Consider the following 22,384-nt stretch of genomic DNA (forward strand, 5'->3'; position numbering starts at 1 on the left):
ATATAAATGGAGAATTTGAGTTTGTTAGACTTTGTCTTTTTGATGGCATAATTTTTAATTGAAGCTTTATCTGATTATAAAAAGGCTGTTAAATTGCTTAGCAATTGTGGAACTCACCCTGAGGCTAGATGATTGTATATACTTATCAGGGGAACCCACCCCCAGTATTTCAACGTAGGTTCTTTATATTTTCCCTAAGTGTCGGCCCGTCTGAGAAATAAAGAGAAAGAGACAAAGAGAGGAATTTTACAGCTGGGCTGCCAGGGGTGATACCACATTGTTGGTAGGTCCATAATGCCCCCTGAGCTGCAAAACCATCAGATTTTTATTAGGGATTTCAAAAGGGGAGGGAGTGTACGAACAGGAAGTAGGTCACAAAGATCACATGCTTCAAAGGGCAATAAAGATCACAAGGCAAAGGACAAAGCAAAGATCACAAGGCAAAGGGCAAAATTAGAATTACTGATGAGGGTCTATGTTTGGCTGTGTACATATTGTCTTGATAAACATCTTAAACAACAGAAAACAGGGTTCGATAGCAGAGAACCAGTCTGACCTCAAATTTACCAGGGTGGGATCTTTTCCCCACCCTAATAAGCCTGAGGGTACTGCAAGAGACCAGGGCATACTTCAGTCCTTATCTCAACTGCATAAAACACACTCCTAGAGCGGCCATTTATATACCTCCCCCCAGGAGTGCATTCCTTCCCCAGGGTATTAATTATTAATATTTCTTGCTGGGAAAAAAATTCAGCAATATCTCTCCTACTTGCAGGTCCATTTATAGGCTCTCTGCAAGAAGAAAAATATGGCTCTGTTCTACCCAACCCCGCAGGCAGTCAGACCTTTGGTTGTCTTCCCTTGTTCCTTAAAATTGCTGTTATTCCATTCGTTTTCAAGGTGCACTGATTTAATATTGTTCAAACACACGTTTTACAATCAATTTGTACAGTAGTGGTCCTGAGGTGACGTACATTCTCAGCTTACGAAGATAACAGGATTAAGAGATTAAAGACAAGACAGGCATAAGAAATTAGAAGAGTATTAATTTTGGGAACTGATAAATGTCCATGAAATCTTCACAATTTCTGTTCCTCTGCCGCGGCTCCAGCTGGTCCCTCTGTTTGGGGTCCCTGACTTCCTGCAACATACACTAATATTTTTGTTGCTTCTTATGTGCTGCCCCAGAGTAAGAGTCACTTTGTCTTTAGTCATTGTCCGTCCTGATGTGCACTTCCCTCTTGGATAATTTTTGTCCACAGAAATTTCATTGGCCTTGAAAACTTGTTCTGGTTCTGTATCTTCTATAGTATAGTCTATTTCAGCGCTATGGGAAAGTGATAAATTGATCTCATCTTATATTTTACAAAAAAAGCCATTTAATGTTCTCAAACTAATCTTCAGTCATGGAAAAGAAGAAGATCCATTCAGTAGTCACTGTGATTCAACAATTGGTATAAGTGCTTAGCTTTCTGTTTATCACATCTCTGGTTAAAGTTTCAAGTTCTCTGCCCGTGTGTTCATCTCACAAATTAAATGTTGCTGCAGCTTTGACTAAGCTAGGTTGTAAGTTTCTTAAGAACAGGAGTCATAATACCAATTCCATGTATTCTGCAATGCTAAGTACAGTCTTCTGAGTGTTAAATAAATATTGTGCATTCAGATATAGAGATATAAATATTTTATTTTAGTGATAGAAGGTAGTTTTAAATTTTATACATGATAGTAACGCTTACTCTGTATCTGTAAGTTCAAATATCTTGAAGGTGGTCACCTTTTTATTTTATTGGTAATACCTGAGACTGGGTAATTAATAAAGAATAGAGGTTTGTTTGGCTCATGGTTCTGCACGCTGTGCAAGAAACATGGCATCAGGGTCTGCTTCTGGTGAGGACCTCAAGCTGCTTCCACTCCTGCAGAAGGGGAAGGGGAGCTGGTATGTGCTGAGATCACATGGTGAAACTGGAAGCACGAGAGAGATGGTAGGGAGGTGCCAGTCTCTTTTTAAACAACCAGCTCTTGTGGGAACTAACAGAACTCACTCACACTTCTCTCCCTCCCCCGCAGGGCATTAATCTGTTCATAAAGATATACCTCCATGACCCAAACACCTCCCACTAGGGGATCAGATTTCAACATGAGTTCTGGAGGGTTTGGTATCCAAACTACAGGACTCCTTTAAGAGAGTGAAAGGATAAATTACAGAGTAAGAGAAAATGTCTAATATATATGTCTTTCATTTTATAAATATATAAAGATTTCTTACATGTAATTGAGAGAACAATAACCCAGGAGGAAAATAAGCAAAAGACTTGAACTGGTTTTCAAAATGGAGGATATCCAAATGGACAGTAGATATAGGAATAGATGCTCAATTTCATAAGTACTCAGTAAAATTCAAATTAAAATTGTAATGAGATGCCAGTGGAATGTGTCAGAGATTCAGTTATAGAATTTCTATTGTGTTCTTTTTTATAGTTTTTTTATTTCTCTGCTAAGATTTTTTTTTTCTAATATTCACTGGGAGTACATTTTCCATTTTGTCCATTGGCATAGCTACAATAGCTGCTTTAAAACCCTTGTGTGCTACTTCCAGTATCTTGGGTCATTTTGGGGTCAGTCATCATTAATTGTCCTTTTTCTTGATTATGACTCATACTTTACAGTTTGTTCTTGTCTAGTAATACTGGAGTGTGTTTTGGACATTGTACATGTTGTAGGAACTCTGGATTCTGTTATATTCCTCTGAGGAGACCTTTAAAAAATTTGTTTTAAATCAAGCAATTAACTTGACTGATCTGAAACTCTAAATTCTGTCCCCCTGTGGTGAGCAGCTGAATTGTCTGTCCAGTTTTTTTTTAAGCTTAACTGGGCTGCCTAGAATATTCCAGTATGTTTTCTGTACATGCCATTAAGAGTCAGCCAGACATTTGGAGAGAGCTGATAGATAGGTTCCTGTCTTACTTGCTTCTTTCTGTGATTTCCCAGTATGCTTTCCAGATGTAGCATTCACCCCAAACACTGTGGTCTGGTTCTTTAAGCCAGGAAGACTGTAAATTTTCAGCATTTTTATTACCTTTTGAGGCACCAGCTGGGGGCTGCCATAAAGCTAAAACTTATGTAAAAAACAAAACCAAACTGGAAACTTATGAACTTATGTAGTATTTTTTGCTTTTTTTCAAATGTAACACACCCTTCTGCCCTATTTTTGACTGCTTTTGGTCTGTCTATACTGCCTTTAGATAGCTGGGTTTTGTTTGTTTTGTTTTTGTTCAGAGTTTATAGTTACATGTGAAAGTGTTGGTTTGGTAGTAACTGCTTGACCATCACTGGAAGCAGAATTTAAGCTTTAAATTTAAATGAAGATACTTCGCTCTAATATTTTTACTTTCTTTGTACTTTAGGTACCCTCTTAGTGGCTTGGGTTTACCAACATTTAAAGAATGGATCCAAAATACCCTTGGAGTAAATGTGGAGCATAAAACTACCTCTAAAGTAAGCAAACAAAAATTATTACTAATACATTTAACTGTGTTTTTAAACCCAAATTAATATGATTTCTCTTTGTAATTTGTTATATTGGATTCCCTGCAACTGTCGTGTTTTTTGTTATAAAGGCTATTAATTATATTGGCCTTGTTAGACTGTTACGGCCAGTTATTCAGTGTCACAGATCTAGACCCTAGTCTCACAATTTATCTGAGATTTATCTGGCAAACTTTTTATCTTCTCTGAGCCTTGGTTATTTTTAGAATTGGGAGTAATAACTATTTATTCTGCCTCTCACAGGGTAATAGTGAAGTGCAAATTATTTACTTCCTTAAAGAGTGCTTGTTATAGAAATATAAGTTGCCATGATGTTTAGATTATTTAGTAGACTGACCGTAATCTAGGATTAATGGAGAATAATTTAAAATAAAAATGTAAAATCACATTTAATATTAGGACATTTAGAATATTTGAAGAATTATAAAAAGTAAAAATTTGATTAAGATATGAGCGATTGAGGATTTTAGTTTGTTCATGTAGTTTCACTTTTCTGAAAGTAGAATTAGGAAACTTTGAACTGTATGTATATATATGAAGCTAATGAAATATTTAGCATTTCTTTTTATTATTATTTTTGTTGTGTTTTTATTATTATTTTGCTGTAGCATGGTATTCTGTATTCCAGTCTCTCTAATTGGATATAAGTTCCATAAGTACAGGGGCTATGTCTTATACAATATTCTCCACTCTATCCAACTTGTTATTAAGTGGTATAGGTATTTGGTGAGTACTTGTTGGGTTTATTTAAAAATCCACAGTTATTTTATTCTAGTTATTAAGTTAGGCTGAACAACTAATTCTTCCCCTCCCAAGCCATCTTTTAACTTTTCCTAGAGGTCTCTCTTTTTATCTCTTAAATTCTCTCTCTCTCGATCTCTTGACTATTTGCAATTACTTGTTTTTGACATTGATACAATCCACATACCATAGTTAGATTTCACCAGTTTTTGAGCCCTTTTCAGTTCTTAATTACTTAAAATATTAATATATTTTGTTGGAGTTCTTTTAGTATTTCCTTCTCCTATGGGATAAATTTCACAAGGTCAAAATACTTTTTTCTGTTTAACTCACTGTTGTATCAAGACCTTGAAGAGTGCCTAGCTTATAGCAACCACTCAGTAAGTATTTTTTATGCAGTACCTTAATAAGAGATTAAGATAATATGGAAGTATCATATTTGTTCTTTGCATATTCTTATATTTTCTTTTTTCCAAATACCGTATGATAGCTTCCCCCCATCCCCCATAGCAGATTTTACTTGGCCAGCCATTTATAGACCTCTTCCTATGTTCTAGGCATGCTATTAGGTGCTTTTCACAAAAATTATCACATTTAACCTGCCTTCCTTATAGTAGCCCTATGGTGATAATCTCATTTAACAGATGAAGAAGCCAAGGCTCATAAAAGTTGGGTGACATGCCCAGTGACTCATAGTTTTAACTTTGAAGTTGAAGATTAGATTTCAAGTTACCTGTTAGGTGAAATTGAATATCAAGTTTATAATTATGTTGTGAGTTTTAAAGCAGCTGTATAAAAACGGATTTATTACCTATTTTGAGGCTTTCTGTTGATCATTTTAAAATGGCAATTGAATAATAATAAATGCTAATTTTTTTTTTTTTTTTTGAGACGGAGTCTCACTCTGTTGCCCAGGCTGGAGTGTGGTGGCGTGATCTTGGCTCACTGCAAGCTCTGCCTCCTGGGTTCACACCATTCTCCTGCCTCAGCCTCCCAAGTAGCTGGGACTACAGGTGCTTGCCACCATGCTGGGCTAATTTTTGTATTTTTAGGAGAGGCAGGAATTCACTGCGTTAGCCAGGATGATCTCGATCTCCTGACCTCGTGATCCGCCTGCCTTGGCCTCCCAAAGTGCTGGGATTACAGGTGTGAGCCACTGTGCCTGGCCAGAAATGCTAAATTTTATCGACAGATTAAGTGTAGATAGTGTACAAGTCAAGTAACTTTCTCCCAGTCTCCTTAATCTGAAATGAAAGATTTGATACTTTGCTATCTTCCCTGTTGATTACAATCTTTAGAAATGATTGCGATTAACCAGAGCATTTGTAGTTTGTTACTCTCATAAAGCTGGTTTCTGTGTATGTTGTTTTGTATTTTCCTATGCTTCAGCCTTACTTTGAATGTTTTTTAAAAAAGTCTACATTTTGTAATCATTCTCTCTAACTTAAGTACCCAAAATTCGTTGTCTAAAAATAAGTCAAAGAAATCAATTTTATTTTCTAGGCATCCTTAAATCCTAGTGATACACCTCCTTCTGTTGTAAACGAAGATTTTCTTCATGACCTTAAAGAAACTAATATTTCATATTCACAAGAGGCAGATGATCGAGTATTTAGAGCTCATGGTAAGTTACTTTATATTAGCCCTATTTATTTTTAACAAAAATTTTCTATATTTTAAGCTGTTTTTGTGTTTTTGTTTTTTTAACCACAAAACAGGTCATTGTCTTCATGAGATATTTTTGCTCAGGGAAGGAATGTTTGAGCGAATTCCTGATATAGTTTTATGGCCAAGTAAGTTTTCCCCTCCTTGTATCATTAATTTAGTATTGCTAAATTTTAAGTTAATTTAATATTGGAAATATGTACTTTTTGGCATATGAGTTGTAAAAAATATAAATTGCTGTATTTTTAAGAGAGTTTACATAACAGTCTTGAAGCTCTTTCTTGACCTGGTTGTTCTGAACTAATGGTTTTAACAATTCATTTTGTTGCTGATAATTAAATAATCATTTCAAATGTAAATAATCTTATTGAGATGTCAGTAGAAAAAGGTAGTTTTGGATAATTTGGAAGCTTCATGAAATTAGTGTCAGTGTTACATTCAGATATATAGAATTATTAATATAATTGAGTACTGCAAACTAATATTAGTAATAATTTATTGATATCAGCTGTGAGCTTTAGAAAGCCTGGTCAAACAAGTTTTATGTATTATATATATGCATACTATGTTTGAAATGAATAAATAAATTTTGAGTAATTATTAGCGTTTGGCTGGGACGGGGGATGGATGAGCTTTGTGTTGTAATTTTACTCTCAGTGAGTAGTAGGTACTATATAAATCTGAGGTTTTTTACCCATCTCTTTTAGCAGGTAATTTAAAGCAGAACAGGTATAGTGTTCCTTGCTGTCCATTATTGCATTTTTTAAAGAGTTCTATTGATTTTCTGATTCCTTTTATCTTCAGATCTTCCTTTTCAGAGTACGTATTTTATTTTTTAATAAATTGGATCATTCATGGACTCTCAGTTCTTAAATGAGATCCTTCTACTTTGGAGGGACTGTCTGAGGGAAAAATTATACTTTAATGTGGGGGCAAGAGGCAGGTGAGATACATGGGAGGAAAATCCAAGAGCATATGTAGCAGAGATGAAATTACTTTCCTGATACTAGTATATTATTCTATGCATTTGGAATATTTATTAAATAAGTCTTTCATCTCTGTTAGTTTAGTATAGAAATTTTAACTGTTCCTGAGGAAAAGGTATTCTCCAATAGAAGAAATATTTTTGTTTTGCCTGCCTGTTTTTTAGTAGCTTTAGGTTACTTCTCTACCAAGATTTGGAGAAGGTTTATTCTGTTTATTACTGGAAAACGTGAAAGCAAAATTTATCAATTTTCACCTCCCACAAGAAACCTAATAGGCCATCCTTTGATGTATCTTAATAAGAACTTTCAAGTGTACCTTCTAGGCATTTCCTTCCTGTCTTTCAACATTAAAATACTGAGAGAGTTGGGCTTGGCAGTGTGTTCCTGTAGTCCCTGTTACTCAGAATGATGACGCAGGAGGATCACTTGCCCAGAGTTCGAGTCTAACGTGGACTAGTAAGTCCCTCGTCTCTTAAAAAACAAAAACAGAATAATATAGTGGAAGTACATTTTGCTTTAAGAAATCCAAATATTCTCAAAAACTCAGATGTAGTTAACAATATTTCACAAAAGTTTCTTTGCTTTGTAAAATCCATCCCATTTTATTGGTTCCCTTGCACCATTGCTCTTCCACTTTTTTTCCATCCCAATTTCCAAATCAGTTCCTTCTCAGTGTATATCTAGGTTTTTGTGAAACGATAAGGGTTTTCATGCCTCATGTTTCTTGCCCCTTTAAATCTCCCATACACACTTGGGAGATTAATTCAATAATCCTTTTGTCAGCTTCTTCCATACTTCAAGAATCTCTATGAATGGTGTATTCCTGGATGAATCAAGTTTATAGTTTTATTCTGTTCAATATCCTAGTATAATGACTTCTTTGGAAATAGTTTCCCAACAAGTTATTAAGTCACTGAGGTCTTTATTTAATTTTAATGTAGATTTCCTACTGGCGATGAAGTCCAAGTTTTTCTTTGTAGGAGGCCTCGTTTTGAGACAATGAAGAAATTTGAGGCAATGTGGTATTCCATAGAGTGGATGTGGCTGTCTCATTCTTGCAAAACACACACACACACACACACACACAACTAGGAAATCTATTGTAGTTGTCTTTAAGTCTGGTTTTGATCTGAATGGGAATTCTGTGTGTTGCTTAATAGGATGCTTGGGGCTTGTTTAAGAGTAAGGACAGTTACTTCACTTATTAAATTTAGTGTTTATGCATTATTTTCATTGGCTTAAACACCAGAACTTTAGGACTGTGAAAATACAGGCTAGGTACTTGAGGATAAGCAGTGAATAAAACAAAAATCCCTGCTCTCAAGTGCCATAGAATTTACTGAGGGGAAACAGATAATTCACAAATAAATATGTAACATATTGGTTAATGTTAAGTGCTGTGAATAAAAGCATGTAAGAGGGTAGTGTGAACAAGGATGCGTAGTGGGATGGATGCAGTTTCAGATAACATGGTTAAGGAAGCCTTTTGATTAGGTGACATTCCTAAAAGATAATTTTGCCTTGTTGAAGATTTTTTAATAGACATCTTTGGGTATTTTGTGAATTATTAATTAATGAGTATTCTATTTAGTAAATTTACCACAGATAGCAAACTTTATAAGCTTAATCCAAAAGCTTGAAAATAGATATTTATTAAAAATTGGAATGATACAAGTGACATGTTTTCTTAGCTTTACACAAACCTTAGAAAAGATAATTGCAACTTTTATAGAACTATTTTTGCATTCATAAATGAATATTCATTTGCTTTCCTCAGCATTCTTATTTCCTGCTGAGTCCCTAGGCTCTTAGCAACTAATACTGGAGTTTTGCATAGTTTTCTTGCCTCAAGTCTCACTCCTGCATGCCATCTCTTATTATATCAGGAGATTGACTTTTCCAAAACAATCTCTTTGCCATCTTGTTCCCCTCCTTAGGAACCTCCACTAATGTCCTATTGCCAGTCAAGTTGAGTCTTAGTACCTCTTGCTTGGCATTTAAAATCTTCCAGTCAGTTTTTTGTTACTTATATAACTTTTGCAAGCATAAAGAGAACTCTTTAGTTCTGTACAAAGGAAAGGAATTTATGTGCAGTGTATTTTGTGCAATATTGCAAACATTTGTTTAAACAATAAATCATCAATGGTGCTAAAATTAGGTGAAAGTATGATGAGAAACATGGTATTTTATGTAGTCTAAAATATGTAAATACTGTGTCACTAGGTTTTCCCACTATAAGGATACTGTGTTTCTTGTTGAAGTTAATAAGTATTTGAACAATTAATACCTGTTAATATTTGAACCTATTAATATTGAATATTGAATAAATTATTTGAACAATTAATACCTATTAATTTCAGCAAGAAACATAGTATCCTTATAGTGGGGAAACCTAGTGACACGGCCTAATCAAATGATGTATTAAGTTAACATTACTGGAAATGAGACATGTTAGTATCATGTGCTTCTAGATGTAATGCACTGAGAAAGATGCAACATCACTTCTGTGGAATTACTCCCAAAATATATAACCTGAACTTAATCATGAGGAAACATCTACAAACCCAAACTGAGGGGCATTCTATGAAATAACTGACCACTGTTCTTCCAAACTGTCATGGTCATGAAAGTTAAAGATACACTAAGGAAATGCCTATTTTTAAAGAAGACACAAGGCAGCTAAATGCAGGGTGTGATCCTCGAGTTGATTCTGGTCTAGAAAAGAGGACGTTAGTAGGACAATTGGAAGTATTTGAATAAGGTCTGTAGATTAGTTTATTGTATTGTATCAGTGTTGGTTGCTTGGTTTTGATAGTTGGACTGTAGCTACATAAGATGTTGATATTTGGGGATGTAAGATGAAGGAAAATTCTTGTACTGTCTTTGTAACTTTTTTGTAAGTCAAATTATTTCAAAATGAAAAATTAAAAAGGTAAAGTGTTTTAATACTCAACTCATTGTGTTAATGAGTGAATAAATGAAGGAAAAGTTTTGATAAAGAATTACATAGGTTCTTATTTGCCAAGGTTATCAGATTTTATTCATGCCTCTGTAATTAATTTATTTTCCCTTTCTTCAACAGCATGCCATGATGATGTAGTTAAGATTGTGAATCTAGCTTGCAAATACAACCTTTGTATCATACCAATTGGTGGTAGGTATTGTGCCTTTTGAATTTTGATATGTAAATTTGTTCTATTTAAAATATATGTATCTTAAATATTTGCATCACCCTACTGAAAACAAACCTTATTGTAATTGTGATGTGGTTATTCTAAAAAATTGGTCGATGATGCTCATTTGTGTTCTAAGTAGAATTCCTTAAACTGTTTGAGACATGGTATACCTTAGTTCACGGCTTTTTCCTCTATGGGTCCTAGTTGAAGCTGTGATTTCATGCCTGAATAAGAAAATGTTTCTGCTTTAGTAGTTACTTTTTAACCTGTATATTTGTGGAGATAATTTTCTTTTTCCAAAGCTAAATGTAAATATGTCCTATATAAACCTTTGAGATTAGCATAGGAATGGTGATGAGACTCCCAACAATTCCAGAAGCTCCATATTCCCTCTTCAGCTGTTGCTTTCTGTTGAATTCATGCAAAAAAGGCACTAAAATGCCATTTATTATGAAATATTTTTCTAATTCCAAATGACAGTAACAAGCAAATAGTAGTTACTGATCACAGCCATCACGTTTTTAACCGACACTTCATGATCTCACTTCGTAAAGTTACGCTGAACCTTACGGATTAACACCCCTTGTACTTCTTGTGGAAGGTGACTTTCACATGTTTTCTTTCGTGCAGAGCTTATGGAAGTATCAGTCAAGAATTTATTCTGATATATGATGATTTAGATCTGGTTAAGAACAGAGAACATTGTATTGTTCTTTAATGGTATCAAGAAAGCATTTTTCCTTTGACAGTAAATGTTAAGACAACAGTATATTTAAATACTTCTATGTATTATTCTATATTAAAATCACTTTTTCACCAAAAACATCTAAATTTGTTTTTAAATACCTCATAATCTAGACATTTTAAACTTGTTTCATTTCTAATTTATTAAAGCTTTTTTGTATAAGAATGTAAGATTATTTTAAATGATAAATGAATCTCATAATTGTGGTAGGAAGTAATGATGTCTCTAGTTGTGTAGGATGAGTCTTTTTTTTCTTTTAAGCTCCCTCTCCTCAGTAATTATCAGCTTAGAACTTTTCTAATCATGTTTTTGGAGTTCCACAAATTGCTAGGGGCTTCACTTGAGTGTGGCATATCCAGGGGATGGAGCCATAGCCCATTGCTTTCAGTTCCATAATATTGCTTCATTTTGGCACTCAGCATAAAATAAAGGTGAGTTTGCTTTTAGTGTGTTAGCATTGGCAAATTGTATTTTGCAAAGTATTAATAGGTATCACTTTTCTAGTGGCCCTATCTGTGTACTTGATATGAGGGATTTGCCCTAGAAATATAGCTAAAAACAGAATATTTAAACATAAAAGTTGTTGTTTCCTATTTTGGCAGGAGGAACAAGTGTTTCATATGGCCTGATGTGTCCTGCAGATGAGACAAGAACAATTATTTCTTTGGACACTTCACAAATGGTATTTAATAATTTGAAATATATTTAAAACATTGTCTTTATTGGCTCCACCTTAATTGTCATTAAAAAAGAATCTAGCCACTGGGCACTGTGGCTCACACTTGTAATCCCAGCACTTGGGGAGGCTGAGGTGGGTGGATCACTTGAGGTTGGGAGTTTGAGACCAGCCAGGCCAACATAGGAAAATGTCATCTCTACTAAAAATACAAAAATTAACCGAGTGTGGTGACGTGTGCCTGTAATCCCAGCTCCTTGGGAGGCTGAGACATGAGACTTGCTTGAAACCGGGAGGCGGTTGCAGTGAGCCAAGATCATACCACTGCACTCCAGCCTGGGCGATAAAGAAAAAAGAATCTAATATCCATTTTGTTTTAAATGTATTTCATCATTACATTTTACCCTTGTATTCAGTTCTCCAAAAGATAGGTTTACTTTTACCCTCAGGTATGTGTCTTCATGCTATTTTACCAAATTTGAATTTTTTTTCAAACGCCTAAGTAGAGAGAATAGTTTACCCATTTTCTAGATAAATAGTTATTAACATTTTGCCATACTTTCTTTTTTTTCTAGTAGTTTTAGAGCAAATTCTGACACAGTGCTACTTTACACATAATTATTTCTGTATAATCTCATTTAAAAAGGACATTTTCTCACATAACTATTATTATCACTCCTGGCAAAATCAAAAGTAATTCTTTATGTTATTTAGTAGTTATCTACATTTAATTTTCAATATAAAAAATGTCTATTTTATAGTTCATTTGTTCAAATGGGGATCCAGACAAGGCTCACATTAGCTTTCCATTGTAGCTCTTAAGTCTCACTTTATGTAAAAGCCTCCTCTTACTCCCTGTTTTTTTCCTTTTGAATGTTATAGACTTTTGAATAAACAAGTTTATTTGTGGTATAGAATGTCATATTTTGAATTTATCTGTTGCTGCTGCTTGTCATTTAACTCTTTGTCTAAGCCTGTATGTCCACTAAATAGAACTTCCATATAAAGTCTAGTTAGATTCAGGCATTGCCTTTTGTTTTGTTTTGTTTTGTTTTTACAGCAAGAATCCCTCATAGATGGTAATGTGCTTTTAAAAAAGTGTCACGTAACATCAATAGAGGTGTGTAATAGCTGATTGTCCCACTTTTAGTGATGCTAAAATTGATCAAGTTCAGATGGTGAACACTTCTTTTATTGTAAAGTTCCCCATTAACCTTTCTCCTTATCCCAGATTTTAAGAAAAGGCAATTTATTTCCTCAGAAGATAGCTGAAGAATAGCTTATTCTGGAATGTTAACATGGATTTGGTAGTGTATATGGGATGTAATAGGGTAGCCTATATGTTTTCTTTAGGCTTTTCTGTGAGTGCCTATGAAGTTTTTTTCTGCTGCTTTTAATTTCCTTTTTCTACCAAGGGATATGTTTGAACTCTTGGTAGCTACAAGGTATATATTTAGAATGAGTATGTAATTGCCTCAAGAGCCAGTCTGTTGGGGGAGAAGATGTATACATAAGGTACCATCAGATTAAAAATTCTTTGTCTTTTCATTCTGCAATTTAATAATACTGTCTTTTGTTTAGCTGCCAAAGGACCAAAAACCTGATTATACCATAGTTGTATCAAAGTTACTGTTGTCAGCCGGGCGCGGTGGCTCACGCCTGTAATCCCAGCACTTTGGGAGGGTGAGGTGGGCAGATCATCTGAGGCCAGGAGTTCTAGACCAGCCTGGCCAATGTGGTGAAATCCTTTCCCTTCTAAAAATACAAAAATTAGCCGGGCGTGTTGGCATGTGCCTGTAATCCCAGCTACTCGGGAGGCTGAGGCAGGAGAATTGCTTGAACTCAGGAGGCAGAGATTGCAGTGAGCCAAGATCATGTCACTGCACTCCAGCCTGAGTGACAGAGCAAGACTCTGTCTCAAAAAAAAAGAAAGAAAGAAAGAAATTACTATTGTCTTATAGTGAGAGTATAATTATGAGTTTTATGTAACATAAAACTAAAAGTGCATTCACATACATCATCTTATTTAATGTTTTTCACAACCCCATGAATTAAGCAGTGCAGTTATTCATATGTGTTCAGATTTGGAATGTAGGTAGCAACTGCTGTTTTTGTATTGTCTGTTGTGCTCTTTTCTTTTTTTTATTAAGTCGATTTATCTATGTTAGTTATTGCCGTGAAACTGAGCATATGAAAGTCGAAAGAAAGCTTCCCTGGGATCCAGATGAAGGTTCTATATGTTACCCAATTGCTCAGCCAGATAGAAAGGGGAAAGAAGTCTGCTCTTAATAGTAGAAAGTAATTCATGAAAATTCATATATATGTAAAAGTTAGGTCAAATAAGAATGCCAGATAACATTTTTTATTGGCAGTCATACATTTGGTAAGTTGAGCCAGATGAAATTTAGTTCCTTCTTTTGAGCCCAAGGCAGGGATATGCTTTGTTTTGTACATGGGATTTCTGGCCCTGTTTTGAATTAAAAATAAAGCAGGGATGCCATCTGCTATATTTAAATGTCTTTGCAGATTTTTTTTTCTGATCTTATGGTCATATTCTGATATTCTTCAATTAGATAATGATTGCTATGTTAACATAGTGCAGATAGTATTTGCACAATGCCAGGACCTGTATATGCTGTTTTTTTTACATGGAGTATCCTATTTAATTATTGTAGGCAACACTTTCTGTATTATTGCTATTTACATTTTACGAATGAGGAAACAATAAGCCTAAACAGTTAAATAATTTGCCTAAGATAAGAGAAGGAGTTTAATTTAAATTAACATCTGAATAAAGACAGAGTCTGTTTTAAGCCAACCCCTGCATAATATACTGCCTTTGTTACTGTGTCGTCATGTTGTATAGTCTGGGATAAGTGGACTTGGTTTCCAGTGTGGCTGGTTGAAGGGAGCCCTTCTTGCTTAATCACTGTCTTATCACTTGTTGCTTTGAATTAAGAAGTTATGTTTCCTGAGAAAATATTAGTAGTTCATGGAGATCAGATTTTTTTCTTCCTTTGCAACAGAATCGAATTCTCTGGGTTGATGAGAACAATTTGACAGCTCATGTAGAGGCTGGCATAACAGGACAAGAGTTGGAAAGACAGGTATGTTATTTCTTTTTCTTAATTTTTTTTTTAAATCAACGTATTCTAATATCAATTCTGATGCTATTTCTTTAATGAAAGTTTTCAAAACTGTATCCCCTCTATGAATGAAATACCTTTTATGATACATTCATTCATTCAATGAATTTGTTTAGTTTCTATTATGGGTCAAGCATTGAGCTAGATTACAAGGACATGATAGTGAATAAAGCATTGTCTCCTACCCTCAGGTAACTTAGATTAGGACAGAAAGTTTGAAAAATAATTATTCAGAGTGAATATTGCTATGTGGATGCCAAGTGCAGGGTATTATGGATCATCAGATGGGGCTAGGTGGGAATGAGTTGTGCAAAGAAGGTATCACATAAAACCTGGCATTTATTATTATTATTTTTTTAATACTGAGTCAGTGGCAAAGGACACAGCATTTAAAATGAGACTTCAGGATGAGTCTGAGTTGGCAAAAAAGGAGAGTATAATCCAGAGGAAGGAGCATATATGCAGAGCTTCTCAGGGTGACTGTTTTTTTTGCTTTTTTTTTTGAGATGGAGTCTCGCTCTCACGCCCAGGCTGGAGTGCAGTGACGCGATCTCCGTTCACTGCAAGCTCCGCCTCCTGGGTTCACGCCATTCTCCTGCCTCAGCCCCCCAAGTAACTGGGACTACAGGCGCCCACCACCATGCCTGGCTAATTTTTTGTATTTTTAGTAGAGACGGGGTTTCACCGTGGTCTCGATCTCCTGACCTTGTGATCCTCCCACCTCTGCCTCCCAAAGTGTTGGGATTATAGGCGTGAGCCACTGCACCCGGCCGACTGTTGCTTTTGAGGGACTGCAGATAGCTGAATATGGCTGAAGGCTAGTGTGTGTATGGGAGAACATGTCTTCTTGGTATTTGTATATTGGGTGGGAGTGGGTACAGTAGTGGTAAAGGATCAAGCCAGGAAGACATGAGGAGTTCAGATCATAAAGGGCCTTATAAAGCAGCTGTTAGAAGTTTGAACTTTACTTTTTTACTTGTGTTGTTCTGGCTGCTGTGTGGTGAAATGGGTGGTCTATGTAAGGGTGGACTAAGAGACTGCAACAATAATTTAGGCAAGAGCTGATAGTGGCCTGAAGTAGTAGAAATGGAATAAAATGGAACAGTTTGAACATGGAATTCTAGGATGTTGGTGATATATTTCATCAGCTGGGTAAATATTGGTATTCATTGAACTTTTCAGTGCACAACTTCATTGACAACTACTCATTTCATAAATTCATGAAATTCTTGAAGTTCTTATAGTACTTTTTTGGGATCCTAATGAATTTTTGGAAAACTTTAGGTTTCCTTCATAGATTCTAAGCAGATAATAGTGAAAATAAATTGGTTCCTTCAACTTTCTCAAACATAATCAAGATAACAATAACTCAGCTTTTGTAAACAAAAATTAGAAGGTTCCATTTGTTAGTGATGTACTGACCATTTTGTTCAACTTGGGCTATAGAGACCCCTCTCCCCCAAACCTTTAATAGGAAGAGATGTGATGTGATTGTTGATCTTATTTTGTTGTTGTTTTCTTTTCTTTCTTGAAAAGTTGATTGACGTTGGTCTTCTCCTGACCATTTCTGGATGATAGGCTTTGAAAAAAAATTATTAAGCTATTTATTTTTTATTTAATGCAGTAAGATGCAGATAACTGGAATAAAATTGAACTTATTTGTTGAGACTGTTAAAGATCCTCAGTAAATTAAGATTTTATATCAGATAAATAGATTTGTCAATTATTATAGTTTATAATGACTTCAGTGGGCAGAGTAATAGTATTTAATGAAAAAACCTCTAAAACGTCCTGTATCAGTATTCCATTACACTTGAATGAGGCATTATCAGCACAGCATTTTTTTTTATAACAAAGAATGGCTTTTTATGTCACCAATTTTGTATCTTTATTATAGCATTTGATGTAGTATTTTAACCTTTCCAAGTTTTCTTTTTTTTTTTAAAGGTTAGAATTAAAATTCAAGGAACATATTTCCTTGAAATTTAAATGACATTTTCCCAGACTAGGAACTTCTGATATTTTACCTACTAGTTCATTTCCCTAAATGCCAATATAGAACTTACTTTTTTGCCTCCAGTAGGCTATAACGTAGTTCCTACAGCTATTTTGATCCCAGTTAAAGTTCTTCCTCGTTAGACTTCTATGTCCTTCAGATTCTACTTCAGTTGAGGTAACCAGTTTAAAACATCCTGCCTTTTCTTTCTGCAAGCTTAAAATGACACAAGTACAGTAGTTGGGTAGCACAGATTTTAATTGCTTTAACTTGTAAATCACATTGATGTTAATATGATAAAATTTAATGGAAGCTGCTAACATGTCAATTATGGATTTGGAGAATTTTTTCTAGGTTTATTAAATATTTGGCTACTTTATTTTATTAGTTAATGTCTGAGGATGTCTGACTCGCATGTTTTTTCTGCTTAGGGACAGCATCACTAATAACCTCACATTATCTTTTTTTGTTTCTAACAGCTATTAACTCTCACTGCAAACCTCAAATATAGCTCTTAGCTGTTTGACCTTGGGCAAGTTACTCACCTTTAAGCCTCAGTTTCTTTACCTGTAAAGTGGGGATCATAATTCCTACTTTGGGGTTTTTTGTCAAGATGAAATAAGTTAATAATGTGAACTCCTTAGAACTTTGATTCATTCCGCTAATTTTTATTGAGCACTATTTGTTCCATTCAGTCTGACTTTAAATATTCTTTTTATGTGCTATAGACTCCAAAATTTATATTATCATCCTAGACTTCTTTCCTGAACTGATATAGCCACTCGCCTAATTGATATCTCCACTTGCGTGTTTACAGACATTTCAAACTCCGCATTTTAAAAACTGAATTTTTAAAGGAAAATTTTGCAATCTTGCCTCCAAAATGTGTCTGTTCTGTAGCCTTCTTCTCTTTTTTTTTTTTTTTTTTTTGAGACGGAGTCTCGCTCTGTCGCCCAGGCTGGAGTGCAGTGGCCGATCTCAGCTCACTGCAAGCTCCGCCTCCCGGTTTCACGCCATTCTCCTGCCTCAGCCTCCCGAGTAACTGGGACTACAGGCGCCCGCCACCGCGCCCGGCTAGTTTTTTGTATTTTTTTAGTAGAGACGGGGTTTCACCATGTTAGCCAGGATGGTCTCGATCTCCTGACCTCGTGATCCGCCCGTCTCGGCCTCCCAAAGTGCTAGGATTACAGGCTTGAGCCACCGCGCCCGGCCAGCCTTCTTCTCTTCAGGAGATGGAATTCAATTCCTTAGGCAGCTTGGACCACAATCTTTGAAGTCATAGATTTTTGTTTTATGTTGCTTTATAATAGCTTGAGATATAATTATCATCTAATATGTATAATTTAATGTGTACAATTTGATGCGTTTTGACACATGAATATAACCATGAAACCATCATCACAATCTATATAACAAGGATATCCACCCACCCCAAGTTTTCCTCTTGCTCGTTTATATTCCTTCACCACTCCCACCCACAACCCTTAAGCAACCCCCCAGCAATCACTGATTTGCTTTCTGTCACTGTAGATTTGTTTAAATTCCCTACAATTTTAATAAAGTGGAATCCTACAGCATGTGTGGGAGGGTGGTCTGGCTTCTTTCACTAGGCATAATTATTTTGAAATTCAGCCATATTGTTGCATTTATCAGTAGTTCATTTCTTTTTATTGCTCAGCAGTATTCCATTGTATAGATATGCTACTGTTTTGTTTATACATTCACCTGTTGATGAACACTTGGATTATTTCTAGTTTTGGGCTATTACAAATAAAGCTGCTATGAACACTCGTGTGCAGGTTTTTGTGTAGACATATACTTTCATTTCCTTTTGGTAAGTAACTGGAAATTGAATGAATAGATCAAAATGGTAGATATATATTTACCTTTTTGGGAAACTATGAAGTTTTTTCCCAGAGTGATTATATCATTTATATTTCCACTAGCACTGTATAAGAGTTCCAGTTTCTCCATATCCTTGCCAATACTTTGTATTGTTAGTCTTTTTAATTTTAGTCTAAACTTTAGTAGGTGCATAGTAGTATCTCATTGTAGGTTTGTTTTGTTTTTTTTATTTTGAGACAGAGTCTCACCCTGCTGCCCGAGCTGGAGTGCAGTGGCATGATCATGGCTCACTACAGCCTTGACCTCCCTGTGCTTAGGCAATCCTCCCGCTTCAGCTTCCTGAGTAACTGAGACCACAGGCAAGTGCCACCATGCCTGGCTAATTTTTATATTTTTTTGTAGAGATGGAATTTTTTTGCCATGTTGCCCAGGCTGGTTCCGAACTCCTGGGCTCAAGTGTTCTGCCCACCTTGGCCTCCCAAAGTGTTGGGATTATAGGCACGGGCCCCTGTGTCTGGCCTCATTGTAGTTTTAATTTGTATTTCTCTAATCACTAGTGATGTTGAACATCTTTTCATGTGCTTATTTGCCATCCATATATCTTTATTGGTGAAGTTCTCCTTAAATTATTTGCGCAATTTTAAGATTGGGTTGTTTTCTTACTATTGAGTTTTGGAATTCTTTATTTATTCTGGGAATAAATCTTTTTTCAGATATATGCTTTGCAAATATTTTCTCTCAGTCTGTGGTTTCTCTCTTCATTTTCTTACAGTATCTTTAGAAGACCAGCTGTTTTTAATTTTAATGAAGCCCAGTGTATTAATTTGTCTTTGTATCATGCTTCTGCTATTGTATCATAATGCAAAGTTGTAGAGATTTTCTCCCATTTGAGTTTTATAATTTTTAGTCTTACATTTAGGTCTCTGATCAGTTTTGAAGATTTCTGAGTTATTATTTGTATATGGTGTAAAACTGGATTGACGTTAATGATTTTTGCATATGAATATCCAATTGTTCAGCACCATTTATTAGAAAAGATTATCCTTTCTTCACTGAATTGACTTTGCACCATCATTTAAAAAAAAATCTGTTGTCTATATATGTCTGCTTCTAGTTCTGGACTCTATATATGTCTGTCTCTGTGCTAATACCATACTGTTTGGATTACTATAGCTTTATCATAAGTATTTTTTTCAAAGTTGTTTAGGCTGTTCTAGGTTCTTTGTATGCTAGTTTCTCTGTTAAAAAAAGAAAAAGTCCCATTGGGATTTTGATTGGGGTTGCATTGACTATATATATCAGTTTGAGGAGACTGACAGCTTAACAGTTTAGATTCTTCTGACCTGACCCATGAACATGGTATATCTTTAATTTTTTGTAGGTCTGTAATTTCTCTCAAGAGTGTCTTACGGTTTTCTAAGTACGTGTCTTTCATTCTGTCTTTCAAGATCTCATTCTGTTGTCCAGGCTGGAGTCTAGTGGCACCATCATAGCTCACTGTAACCTCAAACTCCTGGGCTTAAATGATCCTCCTGCTGCAGCCTCCCCAGTAGCTAGGCATGTGCCACCATGCTTGGCTAATTTTTTAATTTTTCTGGAAGCAGGATCTTGCCATATTGCCCAGACTGGTCTCAAACTTCTTGCTTCAACCTATCATTCCACCTTGGCCTCCCAAAGTGTTGGGATTATCAGTATGAGCCACCATACCTGGCCTCGTATATTTTTAAAAATAGGATTTGTCCCTAAGGAGTACATATTTTTTGGTGCTGTTGTAATTGGTATTTTTAAAAATTGTCAGTTTCTGGTTGTTCTTTAATAGTGTATAAAAATACAGTTTTTTAAAATACTGATCTTATATCCTGCAACTTTACTAAATTCACTAAATTTTAACAAGCATTTTTTTGTATATCTCGTTGGATTTTTTACATAGATGGCTATGTTGTGTGTGAATAAAAACAGTTTTCTTTCTTTCTTTCCAATCTGTTTGCCTTTTTTTCTTTTTCTCACCTGATTGTACTGGCCAGATAATGTTGAAAATAAGTGAGACTTGTTCCTGATTTAGGAGAGATGTGTTCAGTCCTTTACGATTAAGTATTTGTTAACTATAGGTGTTTTTTGTAGATACCCTTTATCAAGTTGAAGAAGTCCCTTTCTTGTGTTAGTTTATAGAGCTTTAATTAGGAATGGATGATGGATTTGTGAAAGAAAATGTTTTTTTGTGTCTTATAGTAGAGGTTAAGTTGAAGTAATTTATTTGAGCTCAGTGTTATTTTCTAAAGTAGAAAATCAGTGCTAATTTTTTTCCCAATTATTGCTTTAGTGACATGCCACAAATTTTGATATACTTATTTTCATTAATTTGAAAATATTTTCTACTTTTTTGATTTTTTTCTTTGATCCATGGTTTATTCACCATGTATATATGTTATTTAGTTCCCAATTATTTTGGTATTTTTTCAGATATCTTTCTGTCATTGATGTCTATATTCTGTTGTGTTCAGAAAACATACTTGATATGACTTGAATCCTTTCAAATTTATTGCTACTTGTTTTATGGCCCACAGTACAGCCTATTTTTAAAATGTTCCATGTGCACTTGCAAAGAATGTGTTTTCCTGCTGCTGTTTGGTGGAGTAGTCTTTAAATGTCTGTTAGGTGAGATTGACTTATAATGTAATTCAGATCTCTTATATTTTTTATTTTCTGCCTACTTGTTCTGTCAGTTATTGAGGGGGGATATTAAAACCTCCAACAATAATTGTAGATTTGTATATTTCTTCTTGCAGTTCTATTTTTGCTTGGTATATTTTAAAGCTCGATTATTAGGGGGATAAATGTTCAGGATTGTTATGGCTTCTTGATTAATTGACCCTTTTGTCATTATGAAATGACCTCCTTTATTTGTGATAACATGCTTTGCTCTGAAATCTGCTTTTTCTGATATTAAAATAGCTATTGGAGTTTTCTTACCATATCTTTTTGCTTTTTCCATTATTTTACTTTTAATTAGTTTGTATCTTTATATTTAGAATGTTTTTCTTATAGGCAGCATATAATTGGTTCTTTTCTTTTTATCTAATTTGACAATCACTACCTTTTCATTGAGGTGTTTAGATCATTTATCTTCAGTGTGATTTATTGTGGTTTAGTTTAAATCTGTCATCTTACTATTTGTTTTCTGTATTTCCCATCTGTTTTTGTTCTTCTTTTCCTCTTTTACTGCCTTTTTGGGATTTTAAAAAAATGATATGTTTTATCTCTTTAGTTTCTTTAGTAGCTTTAAATTTTTGTTTTGTTTTTAGGATTTGTAGTATACATCTTGTTTTTTTTTTTTTTTTGGAGACGGAGTCTCGCTGTGTCCCCCAGGCTGGAGTGCAGTGGCGCGACCTCGGCTCACTGCAAGCTTCGCCTCCCGGGTTCACGCCATTCTCCTGCCTCAGCCTCCCGAGTAGCTGGGACTACAGGCGCCCACTACTGCGCCCGGCTAATTTTTTGTATTTTTAGTAGAGACGGGGTTTCACCGTGGTCTCGATCTCCTGACCTTGTGATCCGCCCGCCTCGGCCTCCCAAAGTGCTGGGATTACAGGCGTGAGCCACCGCGCCCGGCCTGTAGTATACATCTTTAACTTGTATCAGCTACCTTTGAGTGATACTGTAACACTTTGCAGTATCATTTAAAAAATTTAAATAATATGAAAGTATCTTGCATATTTACCCATCTAGTTAACCTTTCCAATACCCTTAATTTTGTCTGATGTTATTTGCCTTCTGTTTGAAGGACTTCTTTTAACATGACTTTAGTGTGGGTCTCCTGTTGGCAAATTCTAATTTTGTCTGAAAATGTCTTTATTTCACCTTTGTT

At 35.1% G+C, this 22,384-nt stretch overlaps 1 protein-coding gene across 3 annotated transcripts in view; it reads left to right on the top strand.

Annotated features, from left to right (window-relative positions):
- Positions 1-22,384, top strand: part of AGPS (alkylglycerone phosphate synthase) — a 160,531-nt gene that overhangs the window by 43,466 nt on the left and 94,681 nt on the right. For all 3 annotated transcript variants that reach the window (XM_073019836.1, XM_007965446.3, XM_073019837.1), the window contains exons 3-8: positions 3,405-3,495; positions 5,791-5,911; positions 6,006-6,080; positions 10,021-10,092; positions 11,462-11,541; positions 14,562-14,642. In XM_073019836.1, the coding sequence (XP_072875937.1) occupies positions 3,405-3,495; positions 5,791-5,911; positions 6,006-6,080; positions 10,021-10,092; positions 11,462-11,541; positions 14,562-14,642 (520 nt within the window). The remainder of the gene's footprint in view (positions 1-3,404; positions 3,496-5,790; positions 5,912-6,005; positions 6,081-10,020; positions 10,093-11,461; positions 11,542-14,561; positions 14,643-22,384) is intronic.

Source organism: Chlorocebus sabaeus, chromosome 10 (genome assembly GCF_047675955.1).
Source record: "Chlorocebus sabaeus isolate Y175 chromosome 10, mChlSab1.0.hap1, whole genome shotgun sequence".
In the NCBI taxonomy this organism is placed as follows: domain Eukaryota; kingdom Metazoa; phylum Chordata; class Mammalia; order Primates; family Cercopithecidae; genus Chlorocebus; species Chlorocebus sabaeus.